The sequence below is a fragment of the Rattus norvegicus genome, chromosome 5, assembly GCF_021556685.1.
Source record: "Rattus norvegicus strain SHRSP/BbbUtx chromosome 5, alternate assembly SHRSP_T2T, whole genome shotgun sequence".
NCBI classification, from domain to species: domain Eukaryota; kingdom Metazoa; phylum Chordata; class Mammalia; order Rodentia; family Muridae; genus Rattus; species Rattus norvegicus.
In genome coordinates, this window is record NC_141538.1 from 81,258,292 (window position 1) to 81,281,929 (window position 23,638).

General features: G+C 43.7%; 2 protein-coding genes and 1 pseudogene across 9 annotated transcripts in view; all 3 read right to left on the reverse strand.

The window, feature by feature from the left end:
• The window catches only part of Zfp37 (zinc finger protein 37), a 119,149-nt gene that overhangs the window by 39,299 nt on the left and 56,212 nt on the right, over positions 1–23,638 (reverse strand). The gene's annotated exons all lie outside the window — the stretch shown is intronic.
• LOC120102889 (major urinary protein-like) lies at positions 1,455–5,665 on the reverse strand. Of its 3 annotated transcripts, none has more exons than XM_087660176.1 (7): positions 5,383–5,665; positions 4,941–5,074; positions 4,637–4,710; positions 3,836–3,946; positions 3,385–3,490; positions 3,173–3,218; positions 1,455–2,414 (listed from the first exon to the last, which is right to left on the reverse strand). In XM_087660176.1, exons 1-7 carry the CDS (start codon positions 5,563–5,565, stop codon positions 2,334–2,336), a joined length of 735 nt encoding a protein of 244 aa, XP_087516302.1. In that variant the 5' UTR covers positions 5,566–5,665; the 3' UTR covers positions 1,455–2,333. The 3 variants fall into 3 exon arrangements, with proteins under 3 accessions (XP_087516302.1, XP_087516303.1, NP_001434004.1); NM_001447075.1 differs by having other exon boundaries at positions 2,087–2,339; positions 5,383–5,542; XM_087660177.1 differs by lacking the exon at positions 3,173–3,218 and having other exon boundaries at positions 2,079–2,414; positions 5,383–5,642.
• Mup4-ps5 (major urinary protein 4, pseudogene 5) lies at positions 15,720–22,474 on the reverse strand (annotated as a pseudogene). Its single transcript, XR_015620932.1, has 6 exons — positions 22,266–22,474; positions 21,824–21,957; positions 21,521–21,594; positions 20,724–20,834; positions 20,275–20,376; positions 15,720–16,530 (listed from the first exon to the last, which is right to left on the reverse strand). The product of XR_015620932.1 is annotated as a major urinary protein 4, pseudogene 5 (transcript).

Here is a 23,638-nt window from a genome sequence, read left to right on the forward strand (position 1 = left end):
GTCAGGGGGAGAAGTCCAGAGATAACTTTTAAAACTATTTGCAACATAAAACACAGAAAATTATGAGTAATGAAGAAAGAAGAATAAAAGGAAGACAGAAGCAAGAGGTGCCTACATCACGAAGGTTGAAACCAACATCTCAGCGACTCGCATGCATCCAGCATCTGTGTGGATCAGTCAACGGCACATAGATGCCTTCACACCCACCTGTACACAGGGATACGGACGTCAGGTTTCAAAACACTAGGCAGAGGCGTTATCTTTATTGTTTCTCATGTAGAGTCGGTTTTTGTTTGTTTCGGTGTTTTGTTTTTTCTTTCCTTCATGAGTAACCTCTAGTGCACTTCTTATATGGCTTCTGATGTTTCAAAATAAGGATGCCCATGAGCCTCAACTAAGCACACTTTCCCTTTTGGAGGCAATGGCAAAGGATCATTCCTAGCACTTGTTGCTATTCTGTCTAAGCTCCACCCCACAGCTACTTGACAGCAGCCAGGTATGTTCTGCCCCACAGTTGCCTAGCAACAGCCATATATAGTACCTGACACTATAAAAGGAGCCGGTTGCCACCCCCCACCTCTTATTCCCTCTTACCCTCTCTTTCTCCTCTTGCTCTTTGTTCTTCTCTGTTCTTTCCCCACCGCCCCCATGTGCCCATGACTTGGCCACCTTTCCTCCCTTCCTCTACTCTTCTCTCCTTAAACCTCACCATGTGAAACCATGGTGTCTTAGTATTTTCTGTCCAGGCATGGGCCGAGATTCAAAACCCTAGCAGTATTAAAAGGGGATCAAAACACCCTGACCAACCACCACCACCACCAAAATAAAACAAAACAAAACAAGAAAACATCAAAGGGAAACCTGAAGGACTTGAGGAAGAAGGGACAGCAGGGAACATGTTCTGGGTTGTGGGGAACTGTCCTTACCCATCGAGGTTGGATTGCTGCAGTTCTCTAGCTTTGTATCCTTGTACTCGTTTCTCTGCTCAGGTTCCAGCTCCTCCCATTCCTTCTGAGGAAAAGCCACAGACACATCCATGAGCGTTACTGACTCCTATCATTCTTATTCAGTCCACAGAGAATTGGACAGTTCGACCGTATCAACACTCACCTCTTCCCTCTCTTCTTTACAAAGGGATTGGCTCTGTCTCTGGTGTTTAGAATTTCTTCCTTGGCTTTGAATGTTTCTACTATTTCACATCTCATTTCTACAAAGTGTTTGGTATCAAATGGGGAAGGCTTTAGGTGAACTCCAGCTGCCATGTTGACCTGGGACTAGCGAGTTTGTCTGGACCTTTCTCTGGGTTGCGGTCCCTTGGCTTATGGCACCATTATCAGGCCATTTTCTATCTTCCACAGAGTCCTGGACTGGAACTGTTACCTAATTTTGGAAGTATTCTCAAGGATAGCTTAGCTTGTGAACAATTTGGGTTTTTTTTTGTCTCTTAACTTTTTGCCAAGACTAAAAGTGAAAAGCCAGGCACATTGGTGCATGGATGCGGCTGAAGCCACTGAGGAGGCTTTGGTCAGAGAATGATATGGACTGTGGCAGGGGTGGGGGGACAGAGAGACAGAGAGAGATTTCAGCAAAATTGGTTGGCTCTCTCAACAGCGTTTTGCCATATTGTTGCAAACCACAGCAAGAACTTGATTCAGGATCCTGAGCTTGAACCAAATTAAATCTCTCAAACTAGGGGCCAGAGGATGCTATGGGGTGCTGGGCAAACTTTTGTCTTTATCCATTGGGCCTCTAATGACCAGACCTCCCCCGACCCCTGGTTATCCTGAACCATGTTGAGCAGCCATAGCCTTAGAAAGATGTGTCTCTCCTAGATCTGTTGGAAAAGATAGTCTATGAATGGAACAATCGTGCAGCAAGTCTCATGTGTCTATGGTCCTTATAAAGCCTCTAAGGCAGGAGCCCTAGAGAGCATTCATCAGGTCTTGGGACTGCTCCAGAGGTAGTGAGATCCTGAGACTCAGCTTAGATTCTGGGACATGAGGAAGGATCTTGGGTACAGGACTAAGGAGGTCCCCTCATTCTCTCATGGGTTAGCCCTCTGGACACATAGACATACATTTAAGTGCAAGGGTAATCATTTATTGAACTGCAAGAGCAAGAAATTTGTGCGGAATGATCATGGGTGGGGCAAAGAGAAATTTAAGAAAGCTTTTAATTCTCGATGTGTTGTCCTGGCTAACTAGGGAAGATACTGGAGAGACCGGGATTGCACTTTTCTGTGACACAAGATGGAAATCAGATCGCAGAATTTGTCTAAGGATGCTCCATGGACAGGAAATGGTGATGCTGGAATCCTGGTGAGAAGTCTCCACTCAGCACTGAGTAATCCAGGAAGAAAGAATACAGGAACCCATTACGCACGTCTTGGATTGACTTCTGGACAGAGAGGCACTCTATTGTATAGAACAAAGGATGAAGAAATAGATCTTGCCCTGCAATCTAATCAATATTATTTGCCAGAAAACAGGGATTAAAGGCATAGAATAAATGACTCTTTCCTTATGGATGGCATATGAAAAATGAAGTAACAAAAGGTCTGAGGTTTGTTTCCACAACCTTTGGCATAAGAAGCTCTGAAGAATGGACATTGCCTTGAGGAATAATGGTGAAAGCCTTGGCCATTTTTAAAGACTTTCATACATTATCTGAGTGAAGTCTTGGGAAATGGGAAAGAGGGGTCAAAGGAGTCTGCTCTCCAGAATGGAGGAGAAGTGGAGATCATGCAACGCCACTTCCAGGTAAGAAGCCAAGGTTGTACGGAGTTCAGATGAAGATCGTATTGTGCAGAGTGGAATGGAGTGGGACCGCAGTCTCTGAAGAGCAGTCATACTCACATCCTGCTACTCTCTGTTTCAAACTTTAACTCTTAATGACACTTAACACATCGCTGAGCCCTTTTTACACAACTGTGCAGCAACTATGGAAAACTCACTCCCTTGTTTTCTTGCCTAAGTGCTTAGGTCACTTTACTTTAGCGCTCAAAATAGGACCAGATAGTCACAAATCCACATAAGTCAAAGCCATTTTTCAAGCTCTCCTCAAACACTCCTTACCAAATTATTCTTATAATAATTTGGGGGCACAATACTAACGCTTTTGGAAGGCCTGGTCCATGCCCACCCCCTCCTTGCTCTCACTGGAGATTGCCCACCTGGAGGCTCAGGCCTTTCTTCAACCTCAGGCCTGGAGACAGCGATCTGCAGGGTGAGAACAAAAACGTGTTCAGGTACCAGGACCACGTTATTCCCCAAAGAGGAAATGAGATGCCTCTCCAGCTTTCAAAAACTGGCTGATAGCCAATCCCTCAGGTTCATTTCTTCTATGATATAATATTCAGGACGAGAAAAATAAGTGAGTCCTGACTTAGCAGTCTTGGTTAGGTCAATGATATTGTCCCTAGTGATTCCATGTGCCACACATAGTTTTTCAAACTTTTCCTTGATGTCTGAACTCAGATACTTTGTTCTGCCTGTGAAAAGAGCAGCAATGAGTGTAGCAGCTGTGTCCTAGGCATTGAATCAGGACTAAGTGAGGGGACAGGGGTTCCCCCATAAGGGTGAGAAAATGGCTGGTGACATGGTTGACAGGTGTGGGTCCAATCTATCCTGAATGTGGCACCCACGGAATGGCCTTCTGGCACATGGAGAGATTTCAGAGTGTGCCCATCCCTGTGCTCGAGGCAGGGTGCAGGTGAACATCGTCGACCTTCAGGAAGTGAGAAAGAGGCAGGACCAAGCTGGGAAGACCATACTAAAGCTAGAATTTCTTTCCTCTTTTCCCACCCCAAGAACAGTGCCCTGTGGAAATACTTTACCCCAGAGCTTCGTCACCAGGTAAGTTCTCCCGTTCTTGTAATTAATGATTTGTAAGATGAGATATTTGTAATAGTCTGTCTTAAGTATATTAACTGTATTCCCTCCGTCAACTGTGGAGGAAATGGGACACAGCTCAGAAATTCTCTGGTCTGCATGAAATTATGTAAACCCTTTACCTGTTCTACCCCAAACATAAAAATCATTAAAATACATATCCTGGAAAAGATGGGGGCCGGGGATGTCTGCTGCTTCCCATCTGTAGCTTTCTGGACTTGATGAAGTAACTTCTAAGGAAGGGGCCCTGGGACAACCCCCACTAGAGAACACTTAGCCACAGCAGCGATTCACACTCTCTCATCCTCTCTGAGGCTCATCTGCTTCCCTCAGCACCTTCAAGCGACACGTCTGTCTTTCATAAGTCTGCCGTCTGACATGGCTACATCCTGAGCAATGTGCACCGGTGCTAGCTACTGGGCAGTATCAGATTCCACCTCACCATACTTAGCACCCTTGCCTGCCACAGGGTGCTAGCTATTAGATGGCCCCCGTGTCCCTGGCTAAATCAACCATGTCAGGAAGTGCTTAAGATTCTACAAGGGGTTGTGGTGAGTTCCCTAGTAGAAAGTTTGACTGGGAGGTGCAAGTTCCTGAGTTCAATTACCAGCAATACACACACACACACACACACACACACACACACACACACACACAAACACACACACACACACACACACACGATAAAGGTGGTAGGGTTTACTAAATTCCTTGAGGATAGATATATAGACATTCTATATACTTACACTCAACAAAATATTCGCCATCTTTTGGTGTTCTGTAGGCAACCATATATAGTTCCCTGCACTCTCCATTTACCCTGTAAAACAGAGCAAGCTGATGCTTAGGGAATTTTTGATGTGGCTGGCTTCATCACCCTCTACTCTATAGGTATCTCCAGTTTCTGATTCCATTGACCTTTTGAATATTTTTGCAAAATTAGCAAAATGGCTTTTTTTAAAAGGATATTTCGTTTCTGTCTGGTACTTTAGTAATCACAAACTTGCTCTTATATCTTCTTCCTCAGCTAAGGGCAGACACCTCACTTACTTAATACGGAACTTGAAGCCTAAGAAATTCTCCAAGACATCGATGTGCTGCATAAAAACTCTCATGCTGCCATTCTCTTCTATCTTCTCTCTTTTGTTAGAGGCCACGACAATAGAAAACCAATCCCCATTGAGCTGTAATGGATAAGAAAATGCTTAAGGTAGAAGGGGGTAGGGATACCGCATGGACGTGTTTCTTCTTGAGTTTGGCTTGATAGAGTTTTCACAATACCTAACATTCTGTCCATGCCTCTCAGTGAGAGCAGAGGTCCCCAAACGTTGTTAGATCTGAAGAGCATACAACTGGTCTTACTTCAAGGTCTGAAGCCATTCGTTTGTCTAATAGAACAAGCCACTGTACCCATCCCCTCAGAGGACCCGCTTGGCTTCAAGAGTTCTGCAAAGCACTCTCTGAGTCAGAAGTTACTATTCACTGAGCCTACCTTGTCCACATCGAGGTTCCCTCTCTCGAAACTAGCTTCTTCTGCATGGCCACAGACCAGGTTCAGGCCCAGACGCAGCAGCAGCAGCAACAGCTTCATGTTGGTAGGGAATAGAATTGCCTCTCTGTCGGGACAATCCCTCTGCTGATGGTGCCCACACTCCACCTCAAGGACTTTGCTCATCTTTATACTCTCTCTGGGTTCGAGTGGTGTTTTTTTTTCCTTCTCATGTGGGCCTCCTTACCTCAGGCTTTGTGGAATGTTTTCTCATGTACTGATGTGAAGCCAAGGATTGTTCCTGCCCTTTTCAAACTTGGCAACCTCATCTCCTAGGGATTGATTTTCTCACTCATACATTTCACAAAACATATTCCCAAGAAAAACAGTGGGTGTTCTAGAGGGCCATCTAGATCCAGAGGCACCTTTGGATCTGACTTGGAATCAGAAAGCCAGTAATGGAGTGGGCGGGTACTGAACTGGAAGGTCAAGCATGAAGAGTATCTTTGCTTCAAGACTTGAGTGGAGTGTGGAAGAAGCTGAATTACTTGGGTTTTCTTTGAAAAGATTCATTCAAATTTCATGCGTATGAGCATTGGTTTTGCATGTGTACCATGCACACACCTGGGGCCAAGAAAGTCAGAAGGAGGTCAAAAGAAGGAGGCAGATTCTTTGAAACCTTTTCTTGCTGAGGACCCAGGTTCAATTCCTAGCACTCACATGGCATCTAACAACTGACTCTAGCTCCAGTCACAGGAAATGACCCTCTTTTGGCCCCTGTGATCTCCTGTACACATGTGGTACATATGAACTCACTCATTCAGGCACATATGCATAAAAATAATAAATCATAATTTAAAAAGATTATCAGGAAGGGTCTTCTGAAGCTGAGCTGACAGCCCCCCCATCCCAACGCACCCCAAAAGCTTGACCTCAGAATGCAAACTGCTAACTTGGTAAGATAAACACCTTCAGCTGTTTACCTCAGAGAACGTTGGACTTTAACTGACTGGAAATAATCTCATCATTAAAGAAAACAAAGGTATTGTTCAAAGTCAAATTTGCTGATGGAGGTCCAAGTAGAAATGATGTCGAGTCTGCTTACAAAGACACACAGCTATAAATATTTTTTGTATCCATATAAATTGTATTTACCCTGGAACTAGAAACATAAAATAGTGTTTGATGTGGGGAAATAAAGAATTCAAGAAGGAGGCAAGTCCTCATTAGGTTTTATTTCCACTTTGCATCAACTCTCTATAGTATGTACTATTTATTTTCATCTTTCCATAGTGTTAGCTAAGACTCAGAAAGATCAAGTAACTTACAAGGCCATACAGCCAGTCAGCAAGAGAACTTAGATTTAAACCCAAGCCTGTCCATCTGACTCAGGAGCCTTTGTTCTTATTAACTCCACTACACAGGTTGGGATGGTTTTACCTGAAGGGAGGATGGTTAAATAGGAGAAAGAGGAATAAACAGCACTGCAGAGCTCCAGACACATCAGACTGAAACTGCATGTGGGTTTCTTTAAAATATGGAGGAGTGGATGTAGCTTGAGATTGAATGAGACATGACTACTGGCCCCTCTTGGTCTACAAGTATTTGGTAAATGCTTGACTAGGGGATTAACATTTTTCTTTTCTCCTCTTCCTCTTTCTCCTGCTCCTCTCCCCTCCTCTTCTTTTTTTGGTTGATTATGCTATGGTGTGTGTGCACACATGTGCACACATGTGCACACGCCTGTGCCTTTGCTAGGATACGCAGGAGTCAGAACAGGGTGCCAATTGTCTCCCTCTGTCTCCTTTTACTTTATCCCCTTCAGACAGGGTCTCCCTCTGAATCTGGGACTTAGTGTGTTTCAGATAGGCTGGCTGGCCAGTAAGTCCCACCAATCCTCCAGTCTCCACCATCTACCTAGTGGTGGGGTTAAAGGCAGCCATGACCAGCTTTTTAATGTGAGTTCTGAGCATCAGCTCTGACCTTGCTGGGAGCCTGCACAGCCCTCACAGCCAGTACTTCTCCACTGATCTGTCTTCCCAGCAACTCACATAGAGGCTTGCCTTGAGCTTCCTGAGTTTCTGAATGGTCTTGAATCTGTGGCACTCCCCCAGCTCCAGCTTCCTGAATGCTAAGATTACAGGTTGTAGCACCATGTCTGGCTATAGATTACTGCTTTTCTAGTAATGAACGAGAAGATGCTTCCCCAGCAGAAGGCAAGAGCCAGTCCCTTCCACTTAACACTCCTCAGTACATGTGGGCTGTTCATGTGACTGAAGCACTGAGGCTGTTAAGAAATGGCTAGACAAAGTATGTGTATAAGAGGTTTAAGGTGTGTACGTGTAACAGCTAATGGCTCATTTGTAACTAGCTAGCATTTCTGAAACTGACTAATAGGAAAATGATTTAATGACCTTTACCTGAGTCTTACCCTCAACTAATTGAATAAATAAACCATTCAGAAAGCCTGCGGAAACATTCGAGTCACTTACATGGTGCCAGGGTGTTTGGGGCCAAAAAGAACATCAATGAACTCGGGCTTATTTGATTCATGTCCCAGAGAGGAAATATTCTGTAGTCCCTCCAGCAGAGTGACAGATAGGACTGCTGACCCCAGCTCAACATCAGTTCTAAAGCACCTGCTTCTGTCAGTGTCAGAGGATGCTTGGAGTCACTGGAATCCACCTGCTTAACTCCCAAAACCTAGAGCGGTCCCCAGAAAACAGGCAGAAACAAACTTTTGGGACAAAGAAATTACTGGCCAGGAACTCGTGAAGGACGAAGGGAGCTAGGAGACAGCAGAATCAAGGAAGGGAAGTTATCCTGTGTTAGGCAGAAATGCTATGCCACAGTTTTTCTCGATCATGGGGGGTGGGGGGATGTGCACCTCAAAGAGACCACCATATCAGCTCGAAGACAAGGGAGTCTGAAGCAGTTAACAGTTGGGACGGCTAGCTATTCACACTCCTCACAAACAAGCAGTCTTTTCTTCAAGGTTGGGGGTGGACTCTAAGCTATACTGCATCATGATGTCTGGGATTTCATTCTTCTATCCATGAGTAGTCTTTCCTCACAGGTCTCGAGTCCTCTGCCCAATTAGGTATCTGTCACAGGAACATTGCAATACAAAGATATTTAACTCAGGGGAACTGAGGCCAGGAACCATGCGTCCACACTACTGCATGCTCAGACCGGTCAGCGCCTTGGCAGTGTTAGCCTTCAGTCACCAATGGCTGATGGAGGGAAAGCAGGATGATACCAGAAGAGGGAGAGACTGGAGAGATGACTCCCGGTTAAATTCCCAGCACCCACAGGAATCCATAAGTCTAGTTCCAGGGATCCGACACCCTATGTGGGCACTGCATGCATGTACTGCACAGACATACATGCAAGCAAAACATTCATACACATAAAATAATCTATTGTTTTAAGCACAAGAGAATTCACCAGACTAACAGGAACTAGGCAGAGGGCCTTCTAGAGTGTGGGGAGAATGGATACATACGTGAAGGCCATGGCAAACAAGAGTACAAATAGTTCAGAGAGCCAAAGGAAACCTTGCTAGAACACAGTGAACACAGGAATTACGAAATGAGTCAAGGCTAGAAAGGGAGTTGTGTCAGTTTGCATGGGCTGCCCTCTCGAACTCATGCAGTATGAGTAATGAAGAAAGAAGAATAAAAGGAAGACAGAAGCAAGAGGTGCCTACATCACGAAGGTTGAAATCAGCATAGTCAAAAATTAGACTTTCGGGGCTGGAGAGATGGCTCAGCGGTTAAGAGCACTGACTACTCTTCCAGAGGTCATGAGTTCAATTCCCAGCAACCATATGGTGGCTCACAACCATCTGTAGTGGGATCCGATGCCCTCTTCTGGTGTGTCTCATACGTACAGTGTACTCATGTACATAAAATGAATAAAGAAAAACATAAAAAAATTATACTTTCTCCTTTCTGGCAGCTAGAACTCTGGGAGCAAGGTGTTCGATGGGGCTTGCTTCTTGTGAGCTCTTCCTCATTGGTGGAATCGTGTTCCCGGGTCTTCAGGAAGTCTCTTCTCTGACCCATCTTGTATCCTAGTCTTTTCTTTTGAGGACACTTGTCAGTCATCTTGACTTAGGTTCACCCTGAAGACCTCATCTTACCATAATTACACCAAATCACACCCTCAGGCACTATGGGTAAAGCTTCCAATGTATGTATTTTTTGTGGGCACTCTTATCCCGGATCAGCTTATGTGGGCCCGTGAGGAGCTTGATAGGGGTTGGTTTTCATGTATCTGGGAAGGACCTGAAGCATTTTAGAATTACAGTCGGAACATGGTCAGAGGTGTGCTTTCAAAGTTCATCTGGCTGCATTTGGATAACAAAGACCAACAGGAAGGCAGGAGAAGAGAGAAAAAAGTTGCTATCAGTGGTTCTCAAACGTGTGGATCGAGACCCTACATGGGTTCTCAATGTTTGGGTTGTGACCCCCACCTGGGTCACATGTCCTATATCCTGCATATCAGATATTTACATTTCAATTAATAAAAGCAGCAAAATGACATTTATGAAGCAGCAAGGAAATAAGTTTATGGTTGGAGGCCACCATATCATGAGGAACTGTATTAAAGGGTCATAGCATCAGGAAGGTTGAGAACCTTTAGGCAGGAGATCATGAAGGAAGTTACTGGAAAATGTTGGCAAGAGATCATGTAAGCTTACTCTCGATAGCTGGAATTAGAGGGATGTCTATAGAGAAAGTACATGGTGTTCAGAGAATGTGAGGTGTTAAGAACACATTGGTATTCTGTATCCTTATATAGATACAATTTATAGTTATTGCGATTAATATCATGACCAAAAGCAACTTGAGGAGGAAAGGGTTTATTGTAGCTTACAGTCTATCATGAAGGGAAATTGTGTGGGTGTGTGTGTGGGTGTGGGTGTGTGTGTGTGTGTGTGTGTGTGTGTGTGTGTGTGTGTGTGTGTGTGTGTGTGTGTGTGGTGGGGGGACTCTATGAGAGAACTTGGAGGCAGGGACTAAAGCAGAGTCCTTAGGAGAACATTGCTTCCTGGCTCGTTCCCTGTGGATTGTGAGCCTGCCTTCTTATATACCTCAGAACACCCTGCCCAGGGTGGTACATCCATAGTGAGGTGGGTCCTCCCGAATCAGTTTCCTAGAGGCATTTTCTCACTTGAGGGTGCCTCCTTCCAAAACACTCTAGCCTGTGTGGAATTGAAACAAAAACAAAAATAAAGAAATGACCCAAGAAAGGTAGTAATGAAGGAAGGAAAAAACAAAACATCAAAACAAACAAAAAACAACTGTATATGAGAAACAATAAAGATAACGCCTCTGCCTAGTGTTTTGAAACCTGACGTCCATATCCCTGTGTACAGGTGGACGTGAAGGCATCTATGTGCTGTTGACTGATCCACACAGATGCTGGATGCATGAGAGTCGATGAGATGCTGATTTCAACCTTCGTGATGTAGGCACCTCTTGCTTCTGTCTTCCTTTTATTCTTCTTTCTTCATTACTCATAATTTTCTGTGTTTCATGTTGCAAATAGTTTTATAAGTTATCTCAGGACTTCTCCCCCTGACATTAACTGAACCTATATAACTGCCATTTACAGGTCAGAAACTGAATTGTGCTGGCGGTTCATACAGTTCACGGTGGATGCTTCCGTGGACATTAATTCTTTTTAAACTGAAGCATGATTAGTGGTTTTAAACTTCAGAATGTAAAAATATTTTGGCCACGGATGTGAAAAACTTAAGACGGGATACCTGAAGAAGTGCTTAGGGCTGGGAGGCGCCTAGGTCGTTGATACTGTCTGGAGACATGCTTCCAGAGGGCAGGATGGACAGAAGTTCCCAGCAGCCCCATCGAGCAACTCACAACCACCTGCAGCCCAAGTGCCCTTGTCAGGCCTCGGCGTACACCTGCACGCGCGCACGCACGCACACACACACATACACACACACACACACACACACACACACACACACACACACACACACACTAAAATTAATCTTAAATGATCAAACATAACAACAAATGCTAAATATGGGCTTATTATATGTGTCTATGAAGATGATATGGCAATGATTTGTTTATCCCTCATAATTTATCTTATAAACAGCAATTCAGAAGTAATTTCATTGTGAGCTTGAGAACTGGTTTTCTGAGGAGATGATTGTTTGGTTTTAGTTAGATGCAAAGGAACTTTAAATAGTTTTCAAATGACTACAAAGAATGGACCTACTTGAGATGGAAATTAAAAAAAAAAAGAAAGTCCAGTCTTAAATACAGTATAAATCTAGTGTCAGAAATTTGTTTATAAATAATAAAATAACTATAAGTGTTAGAGTGCAGAGAAGCACCAATCTGTGTGACATTCCGTGTTAATTGGTTGTGGCGCTCAGTTTAGTCGCATACAATTTCATCCATCCACTATGCAATACAGTTTTAATTAGATATATAAAAATATAGAGGAGCAAGTCAAATACTACTAACAAACAAAATAAGGACTGAAACTCTGGAGATAATAGGACAGACCCGATAACCACACCACGGCCTTTGTAATTACGCATGCGTAGTTCTTTAAGCTCATCTACAGACGAAAGAGTTAGAACCTTAACCACACCAAGAAATCTATGCTAGGGGTTCCCAGAGCCAGTTCAGGAAGGTGTAGGGTTGCCCCCTACTGGCCAACCTCAGTGTTGCGCTGTACCTACAGCCGCATTGCTGGGGCTTCCTTTGTGCCTGTTAGGTCTCTGTTAAGTTTCTGCTTATAATTTGCAGCCAGTAGCTGGAGAGTTGGAGCACAAAACTTGTACTCACTATCGTCCTTTTTAAAAATAGAAAAGTCGAGGCTGGAGAGATAGCTCAGTGGGTAAGAGCACTCGATGCCCTCACAGAGGACCTGAGTTTCCGGCATACACAGGATAGCACGCAACCTCCAGTTTCAGAAGATATGACACTTTATTCTGACCTCTTCAGGCACGAGTTGTATATGTGAACAGACATACATGCAGCCAAAACACTTATACACATAAAATAAAACTAAAAAACGTCTAACTAGACAAGTCAGGACTTTGTCACTGGTTAAAGGCATAGGGCTGTTCTTTCAGAGGACTTAGGTTTGGTTCATGACACCCACATGGTGGTTCACAACCGTCTGTAACTCCAGCTCCAAAGGATCCATTTAATCTACATTAAAATATTAATCTCATCTTTCATTACAAATGTTTCAGGCTAATGTTTCAACTAAAAGCCTTGGTTACTGGTCTTCTAACCTCGGAGTTACATTCTGTTCTTTTGTTTTTTGGGTGCTGAGGATTGAATTAGGGTGTCATGGTTACAAAGTCACCACTCACCACCAGCGGCCTATACCCCTATTTCTGAAGTTCGATTCTTTTACTGGAGTTACTTTAGATAGTCTGAGGTCTTTCTCCATAGGAAACTGTTCTTGATCCTTTTTTGTGAGTTTGTCTTAGCACTTTTTTCTGTTCCCATCCTTTTGCGAATGCTTTCATTACTTCTTACCCAATACAAATCAAATGTAAGTGTCTTTGTGGTATTCTATTAAGTGGGGTTCCCTAGAGGAATAAAACTTACAGTGTGTGTGTGTGTGTGTGTGTGTGTGTGTGTGTGTGTGTGTGTGTGATTAGTTTATTAGAATGGTCTACAGACTGTAGTTCAGGTAATCTGTTACCATAAAGTCCAAGAATTTAGGAGTTTTTTAGTCCACAAGGTTGGATGTCGTAGCTGTTTTTCCGTGTATGTCAGAATTCCAAAGTAGGCCCTAACACTCATGAAGGAATGGACCTGCTAGCCAGAGTAATCAGAGGCTCTAGAGAGGGATCTTCCTTCTTCCACATCTTCTATATAAGCTGTCAGCAGAGGGGTTGACCCAGTTTCAAGGTGGACCTTCCCTCCTCAAAAACATTCGGATGAAAAGTGGGTCTTTCCATCTTCAATTGACTTAGCCACTCTCTCACTCGTGCTTTGGCTGTTAAGGTTTAGTTAATTCCAGATGTCGTTGACAACAAAGAACAGCCATTACAAGCCCACCCCTGGTCAATGTGACACACAATCACATCTCTCTTTGTCAAGCTTAATTCTGAGGTGGAAGTTACAGCCACATCATAACTATGCCTGTGTACCTACCCCATGTACAGCCTCAAAGGCATTATGTATTTAACAGAGTCATAATTTTACACAGCGTGATGTAAGAATCCCTCGTACAACCATAAATGCATTATAAATTTTATGATGTTCCTTCAAGGGACATTCTTTTGATATCTCAAAATTTAAATATGACAACCACTGATATTCTCTTAATCATTCTGATACTCCATGACAAAGAAATAAAACATGAAAATCTGTACAAACACATTCTTAACAACATACTGCCCTGAGCTGCGTGATGCCCTCCCCCGGACCCCCAGCTCCATTGTCCAGCCACTGGAAATAAAGAAATGAATTAAGCACTTTATAGAATTCCATGATACCTAAACCACACAAAGACTCAATAAATAAAGAGAACTTCAGACCAATTTCCACTATGAACATTGATACAAATATTCTCGATAAAATGCTTGCAAACTGAATACAGGAACACATCAAAAACATTATTCACCATGATCATGTAGGCTTCATCCCAGGGATACAGGGATGGTTCAATGTACAGAAATCTATCAATGCAATCCACTGTACATACAAACTAAAAGAAAAATATCACATGATCATTTCACTAGATGCAGAAAAAGTCTTTGACATAATCCAACACTCCTTCATATTAAATGTCTTGGAGAGATCTGAGATATAAGGTGCATTCCTAAACACAATGAAAACAATATACAGCAAGCCAAAAGCACATAGAAAAAATAAAGAAAAACATAAAGCAGTTCCATTAAAATCAGAGATAAGACCAGTCTGCCCATTTTCTCTCTATCAATTTAACATAGTGCTTGGAGGAAGTTCTAGCTACAGCATTAAGACAACTAAAGGAGATCAAAGGGGAACAAATTGGAAAGGAAGAAGTCAAGGTATCACTATTCACAGATGATGTGATAGTACACGTATGTGACTCCCAAAATTCTACCAGCTGATAAACACCTTCAGCAAAGTGGCTGGATACAAAATTAACTCAGAATAAATCAGTAGCCCTCCTTTATAAAACAATAAACAGGCGGAGAAAGTAATTAGGGAAGCAGCAATCTTTACAATAGCCATGAATAATGCAAACTATGGTGGTATAACTCTAACCAAGCAAGTGAAAGGCCTGTATGACAAGAACTTCAAGTCCCTGAATAAAGAAATCAAGGGAGTTATCAGAAGATCGAAATAACTCCCATGCTCATGGGTCAGTAGGATTGACACAGCGAAAATGGTCATAGCCCAAAGCAATCTATGAGTTCAGGGCAACTGCCAACATAATTCCAACGCGATTCATTACAGACCTTTAAAGAGCAGTTCTCAACCTCAAATAGAAAACCAAAAACCCAGGATAACCAAAACAATCCTGAACAATAAAAGAACCTCTGGAGGAATCACCATCCTGATTTCAAGCTGCACTAGAGAGCCAATAGTAATAAAAACTACACCGTGTTGTTACAGAGACAGACAGGTTGATGAATGGAATAAAATCAAAGGTCTGGAAATCATACACACCCACGCGCGCACACACACACACACACACACACACACACACACACACACACCTATGGACACCTGATTTTTGATAAAGAAGCCTAAATCATACGTAGGAAAAAAGAAGCATCTTCAGTCAAATGGTGCTGGCTTAACTGAATGCATGTCTGCATGGAGAAGACTGCAAATAGAGCCATATCTATCACCCTGCACAAAACCAAGTCCACGTGGATCAATGACCTCAACATAAAACCGGACGTACTGAACCTAATAGAAGAGAAAGCGGGGGAACTTCCTTGAACACATTGGCACAGGAGACGAATTCCCAAAGAACACCAATAACTCTGGGCTACAGAGCTAAACAGAGAATTCTCAACAGAGAATAGCTGAGAAGCACTTAAAGGAGTTTTCAGTGTCCTCAGTCGTCAGGAAATGCAAATCAAAATGGCTCCGACATTCCATCATAAGCCAATCAGAATGGCTATAATAAAAAACTGAAGTGACAGCACATGCTGGTGATGAAGTGGGGAAAGGGATTATTCACCCATTGCTGGTGGGAGTGCAAACTTGGACAACCACTTTGGAAATCAATTTGGCAGTTTCTCAGAAAATTGGAAATGAAACTGAAGTCTCAGCTATATGCCCCAAACTTACCCCGCTCTACCACAAAGACACTCGCTCAGCTGTGATCATAGCAGCTTTATTTGTAGTAGCCAGGAATTGGGAATAGCTCAGATGTTCCTCAACTGCTGAATGGAAAAAAGAAAATGTGGTACATCTACACACTGAAATACTATTCAGCTATTAAAAACAAAGACTTCGTGAAATTTGCGGGCAAATGGATGGAACTAGAAAATATCGTCCTGAGTGAGGTGATTCAGATCCAGAAAGATACGCATGGTATCTAGTCACTTATAAGTAGACATTAGTCATAAAGTGCAGGATAACCATACTACAACCCACAGACTCAAAGGTAATTAGGAGGGCCCAAGGGAGGATTCATGAATCTCACTCAGAGGAGACAAAATAGTCATCAAAGGGAGATAGGTGGGAGAGGGGGTGAGGAGGGGACTGTGATCAGGTGTGGGGAGAGGGTGCTGGGGAGGTCTGGGTGTGAGAACAGAAACTGGTGGGGGCAATTCTGGAACTAGCTGGAGATCTAGGATAAGGGAGGCTCTGGGGAGGCTATAGGGATGACCTACCTTAGACTCCTACTAGCAGTGAATATGGAGATTGAAGTGGCCATCTCCTACAGCCAGGCAGGACTTCCAGTGGAGGGAGGGAGACATTAATCCAGCTACAAAACCTTCAACCCAAAATCTGTCCTGCCTCCATGATGTTCAGGGACAAAGATGGAGCAGAGTTTGAGGGAATGGCCGACCAATGACTGCCCACCTTGAGATCCATTCCATTGGAGAGTCAACCCTGACGGTCTTAGTGATACTCTGCTATGCCTGGAGACAGCAGCCTGGCATAGCTGTCCCCTGAGAGGCTTCATCCAGCACTGAATGGAAACAGATGCAGACACCCACAGTGAAACATCAGGCCGAGCTCGGGGACTCTTGTAGAAGAGCTGGGGATAGGACTGAGCGCTGAGCTGGACAGGGCAAGGACACCACTTGCAGAACTACTGTTGTGCTAGAACCTCTTCTGGTACTAAAATCTGTATTAGTCAGGGTTCTCCAAAGGGACAGAACTTATAGAATGAAAGAGAGGGGCTCTAATCTTTACTTCCTCCATTCTGTAATGTAAATTATAGTACATCATTTTCAGTTGAGTTTGTCCTTTTTTGGTAGTTTCTGGAGGTGTAGAATGTGTTGCCACTTGAGGTAGTTATACAGCGGGAATCTACTGTTATAACCTTTGACATTGCTTTTTCACCCAGTGAACTGTAACGTCCTGTTCTCATCCCATTGTCTTGCAACATTTTCTAACTTACTTTTGAATTTATCCTTTGAACCGATAGTTATCTATTGCTTTATTTAATTTCCACGAATTGCTCAAATAAACTCTGCCCACTACCCCAAGTTCTTAACCCTGCATGACTTCTTCAAAGCCTCTACTGTTGGTTTTTAAGCAATATTAATCCATGACCCTGAGGGCCAGACTCTGTCACACAGACACCCTTATGAGTCCTAAACCATCCACGGATGCTCAGAAGACAAACACTGTCTGCGTTGATCTTATGAGTATCAATAAAGACACGGTGGCCACCAAGGTGTGCTCAGATTCTGGTTAAATATGAGTCGGTAACAAAGGGAATCTTTTTAGCATCTGAACTTAGTGAAAATTGCTTAAAGTTTGCTCGGTCCGTGTTGGATAGAGGGAGAATCTGGTTTTTACAGGCTGTACTGTCTGGTGTCGTTCCCCATATCTAGTCCAGGGGTGATTTTTGGTTTTGTGTTTTAAACTCTTTTTCAGAGAATGGTAGGTTGTGGGTTGAAGTGGAAACTTAAAGGTTGTTTGGAAAGTCTGTTGTGTAGGATGTCACACAGGCGAAGGCAGGTACAAGATAGAATGAGGCCTGCCATTGGATGAGAAGGAAGGATGAGCGGAGAAAAGTTTTAGAGAGATGAGGAGACTGGAGTGAGGCAGAGGAAGCAGCGGAGAGAATATGGATGCTGTTGTGAAGATTCCTCTCTGCACATTTACAGGTTATGATTATTCATAAGGGATAGATGTGGACAGGGCTTTGTATGTATAGGTGAGCATTTATATCTTATCAGTTGGGTCAGAGGTTATTGTGTTGTGTGTTCTTTCATGTGGAGATTGAAATCAAAGAGAGTTATGTGGCAGCCAGAGACCCTAAGCTGCCACGGACTTGGGATGTATATTTCTGGCCTGGTTCAACCTGCCTTGGGAACTGGATGGGAAGAGAGATTGTTGCCAGGCTCAGAGAGTAGTCATAGGCAGTGTGGTATGGGATGGAGCAGAGCAGGTGAGAAGCTTTGCTGACTGAGATGAAGATATCTACCAGATGTCTTGGGGCACTATGGTGCAGAATCTAGTACGGGGTAAAAGAAAGCTTTTTTTTATAATTTTACAGCAACACAGTTGGATGGTGTTTTGCTAAGGCAAAATGTGAAGGAATGTTTGGCTGAAGCAGACACAAGAGAGATGATATTCTGCTAAAGCAAGCACAGGAAAGGACACACGATGAAGGATTCTTTTCTAACAACATGCATGTGTTGGTCCACCTTACATGGCATAGTTGAGGTGCAGTTGTCAGGACTCCATAGAGAGAAATGCACCAGAAACCTTCTGGTAGTATAGTGGTGTGCTGCAGTTTCTTGGCAGACTCGGGCTGATTGGATGCACACGCTGTGGCACGACACATGGTGGACACATGATGCTTGGAGGGTGTAAATAGGACTCCACAGAGTGACAGACAGGGCCTAGCTTATTGGTACAGCTGGCTGTACAAAACTTGTGGGTCTCGAGGCTTTATCGATCTTCACATCGCTGAGACAGACACAGCCAAGAACTTCTGGTGTTCCTGTTGGCCCCTGCTGACTGGATCCTAGGCTGAAGCCTGGCTGTCTCCACTAGGTCATAGTAGATCACATCCACCAAGGAGAACTGAGGAGCCAGCAGATGACTGGGGCACTACGAAGGGCAGCTGCTCCTCCCTTCTCTTCCATGAGCAACGTACCAAGGACATTCTTACTAAAAACCAACAACTACATTGTTCCTCTAAGTTCCCTAATGCTTTTGCAAAGTCATGAAATTCCTAGCAACTCACTTGGGAGATGCTTTACCATCTGGGTTTACAGTGGGTAAACGTGGATTGCATGCCTTTGATCCTGTCACCATTCCAACAGGTGATAGCCATTTTCAAGTTGATTCATGCCCCGAACACTTGCTCATGTTCTTTTTCCTACACATTGCCCAAATCAAAAATGTACATTTAGAAATGCTCTTCTTCTCTCAGCCTACTCCCTTACCAGCTCTCTGCATAGAAATGGAATAGATCTTGCCCTACAATCTAATCAACATTATTTGCCAGAAAACAGGGATTAAAGGCATAGAATAAATGACTCTTTCCTTATGGATGGCCTATGAAAAATGAAGTAACGAAAGGTCTGAGGCTTATTTCCACAACCTTTGGCATAAGAAGCTCCGAAGAATGGTCATTGCCTTGAGGAATAATGGTGAAAACCTTGGTCACTTTTAAAGACTTTCCTACATTATCTGAGTGAAGTCTTGGGAAATGGGAAAGAGGGGTCAAAGGAGTCTGCTCTCCAGACTGGAGGAGAAGTGGAGATCATGCAACTCCACTTCCAGGTAAGAAGCCAAGGTTGTACGGAGTTCAGATGAAGATCTTATTGTCCAGAGTGGGATGGAGTAGGACCGCAGTCTCTGAAGAGCAGTCATACTCACATCCTGCTACTCTCTGTTTCAAACTTTAACTCTTTTTTTTTATTAACTTGAGTATTTCTTATATACATTTCGAGTGTTATTCCCTTTCCCGGTTTCCGGGCAAACATCCCCCTCCCCCCTCCCCTTCCTTATGGGTGTTCCCCTCCCAACCCTCCCCCCATTGCTGCCCTCCCCCCATAGACTAGTTCACTGGGGGTTCAGTCTTAGCAGGACCCAGGGCTTCCCCTTCCACTGGTGCTCTTACTAGGATATTCATTGCTACCTATGGGGTCAGAGTCCAGGGTCAGTCCATGTATAGTCTTTAGGTAGTGGCTTAGTCCCTGGAAGCTCTGGTTGCTTGGCATTGTTGTACTTTTGGGGTCTAACTCTTAATGACACTTAACACATCGCTGAGCCCTTTTTACACAACCGTGCAGCAACTATGGAAAATTCACTCCCTTGTTTTCTTGCCTAAGTGCTTGGGTCACTTTACTTTAGAGCTCAAAACAGGAGCAGATGATCACAAATCCACATAATTCAAAGCCATTTTTCAAGCTCTCCTCAAAGACTCCTTATCAAATTATTCTTATAATAATTTGGGGGCACAATACTAACGCTTTTGGAAGGCCTGGTCCATGCCCTCCCCCTCCTTGCTCTCACTGGAGATTGCCCACCTGGAGGCTCAGGCCTTTTTCAACCTCAGGCCTGGAGACAGCAATCTGCAGGATGAGAACAAGAATGTGTTCAGGTACCAGGTCCACGTTATTCCCCAAAGAGGAAATGAGGTGCCTCTCCAGCTTTCAACAACTGGCTGATAGCCAATCCCCCAGGTTTATTTCTTCTATGATATAATATTCAGGATGAGAAAAATAAGTGAGTCCTGACTTACCAGTCTTGGTTAGGTCAATGATATTGTCCCTAGTGATTCCATGCGCCTCACATAGTTTTGCAAACTTTTCCTTGACGTCTGAACTCAGATCCTTTGTTCTACCTGTGAAAAGAGCAGCAATGAGTGTAGCAGCTGTGTCCTAGGCATTGACCACAGAACTAAGTGAGGGGACAGGGGCTCCCCCATAAGGGTGAGAAAATGGCTGGTGACATGGTTGACAGGTGTGGGTCCAATCTATCCTGAATGTGGCACCCACAGAATGGCCTTCTGGCACATGGAGAGATTTCACAGTGAGCCCATCAAAGTGCTCGAGGCAGGGTGCAGGTGAACATCGTCGACCTTCAGGAAGTGAGAAAGAGGCAGGACCAAGCTGGGAAGACCATACTAAAGCTAGAGTTTCCTTCCTGTTTTCCCACCCCGAGATCAGTGTCCGTGTGGAAATACTTTACTGTAGAGCACCATCACCTGGAAGGTTTCCCCATTTTTGAAATTAACGAGATGAAACATGACATATCTGTCATAATCTGTCTTAAGTATATAAAATGTATTCGCTCCGTCATCTGTGGAGGAAATGGGACACAGCTCAGAAATTCTCTGGTCTGCAAGTAATTATGTAAACCCTTTACTTGTTCTACGCCAAACATAAAAATCATTAAAATACATATCCTGGAAAAGATGGGGGCCGGGGATGTCTGCTGCTTCCCATCTGTAGCTTTCTGGACTTGGTGAAGTAACTTCTAAGGAAGGGGCCCTGGGACAACCCCCACTAGAGAACACTTAGGCACAGCAGCGACTCACTCTCTCTCTCTCATCCTCTCTGAGGCTCACCTACCTCCCTCAGCACCTTCAAGCGACATGTCTGTCTTTCATAAGTCTGCCGTCTCACATGGCTACATCCTGAGCAATGTACACCAGTGCAAGCTACTGGGCAGTATCAGATTCCACCTCACCATACTTATCCCCCTTGCCTGCCACAGGGTGCTAGCTACTAAATGGCCCCCATGTCCCTGGCTAAATCAACCATGTCAGGAAGTGCTTGAGATTCTAGAAGGGGTTGTGGTGAGTTCCCTAGTAGAAAGTTTGACTGGGAGGTGCAAGTTCCTGAGTTCAATTCCCAGCAACACACACACACACACACACACACACACACACACACACTCACACACACACACACATACACACGATAAAGGTAGTAGGGTTTACTAAATTCCTTGTGGATAGATATATACACATTCTATATACTTACACTCAACAAAATATTCGCCATCCTTTGGCATTTTGTAGGCAACCAAATACAGTTCCCTGCACTCTCCATTTACCCTGTAAAACAGAGCAAGCTGATGCTTAGGGGATTTTTGATCTGGCTGGCTTCTTCACCCTCTACTCTATAGGTATCTCCAGTTTCTGATTCCGTTTACCTTTTGAATATTTTTGCAAAATTAGCAAAATGGCTTTTTTTTAATGTTATTTCGTTTCTGTCTGATACTTTACTAATCACGAATTTGCTCTTATTTCTTCTTCCTCAGCTAAGAGGAGACAGTTCACTTACTTAATACGGAACTTGAAACCTAAGGAATTCTCCAAGACATCGATGTGCTCCACAAAAACTCTCATGCTGCCGTTCTCTTCTATCTTTTCTCTTTTGTCAGAGGCCACGACAATAGAAAACTAATCCCCATTGAGCTGTAGTGGATAAGAAAATGCTTAAGGGAGAAGGGGGCAGGGACACCACATGGACGTGTTTCTTCTTGAATTTGGCTTGATAGAGTTGTCACAATACCTAACATTCTGCCCCTGCCTCTCAGTGAGAGCAGAGGTCCCCAAACCTTGTTAGATCTGAATAGCATACAACTGGTCTTACTTCAAGGTCTGAAGCCATTCCTTTGTCTAATAGAACAAGCCACTGTACCCATCCCCTCAGAGGACCCGCTTGGCTTCAAGAGTTCTCCAAAGCACTCTCTGAGTCAGAAGTTACTATTCGCTGAGCCTACCTTGTCCACATCACGGTTCCCTGTTGTGGAACTAGCTTCTTCTGCATGGCCACAGACCAGGGTCAGGCCCAGACACAGCAGCAGCAGCAACAGCTTCATGTTGGTAGGGAATAGAATTGCCTCTCTGTCGGGACAATGTCTCTGCTGATGGTGTCCACACTCCACCTCCAGCACTTTGCTTATCTTTATACTCTCTCTGGGTTCAAGTTTTTTTTTTCTTCTCAAATGGGCCTCCTTCCCTCAGGCTTTGTGGAATGTTTTCTCATGTACTGATGTGAAGCCAAGGATTGTTCCTGCCCTTTTCAAACTTGGCAATGTCATCTCCTATGGATTGATTCTATCACTCAAACATTTCGCAAAACATATTCCCAAGAAAAACAGTGGGTGTTCTAGAGGGCTGCCATCCGGAACCAGATGCAACTTTGGATCTGACTTGGAATCAGAAAGCCAGTAATGGAGTGGGCGGGTACTGAACTGGAAGGTCAAGCATGGAGAGAATCTTTGCTTCAAGACTTGAGTGGAGTGTGGAAGAAGCTGAATTACTTGGGTTTTCTTTGAAAAGATTCATTCACATTTCATGCATATGAGCACTGGTTTTCCATGTGTACCATGCACACACCTGGGGCCAAGGAAGTCAGAAGGAGGTCAAAAGAAGGAGTCAGATTCTTTGAAACCTGTTCTTGCTGAGGACCCAGATTCACTTCCCAGCACTCACATGGCATCTCACAACTGACTCTAACTCCAGTCACAGGAAATGACCCTCTTTTGGCCCCTGTGATCTCCTGTACACATGAGGTACATATGAACTCACTCATTCAGGCACATATGCATAAAAATAATAAATCTTAACTTAAAAAGATTATCAGGAAGGGTCTTCCAAAGCTAAGCTGACAGCCCCCACCTCCAACCCCACCCCCACCCCAAAGCTTGACCTCAGAATGCAAACTGCTAACTTAACAAGGTAAACTGCTTCAGCTGTTTACCTCAGAGAATGTTGGACTTTAACTGACTGGACATAATCTCATCATTAAAGAAAAACAAAGGTATTGTTCTAAGTCATATTTGCTGATGGAGGTCCAAGTAGAAATGATGTCAAGAGTCTGCTTACAAAGAAACACAGTTATAAATGGGAACATATTTTGTATCCGTATAAATTGTATTTACCCTGGAACTAGAAACATAAAATAGTGTTTGATGTGGGGAAATAAAGAATTCAAGAAGGAGGCAAGTCCTCATTAGGTTTTATTTCCACTTTGCATCAACTCTCTATAGTATGTACTATTTATTTTCATCTTTCCATAGTGTTAGCTAAGACTCAGAAAGATCAAGTAACTATACAAGGACATACAGCCAGTCATCGAGAGAACTTAGAT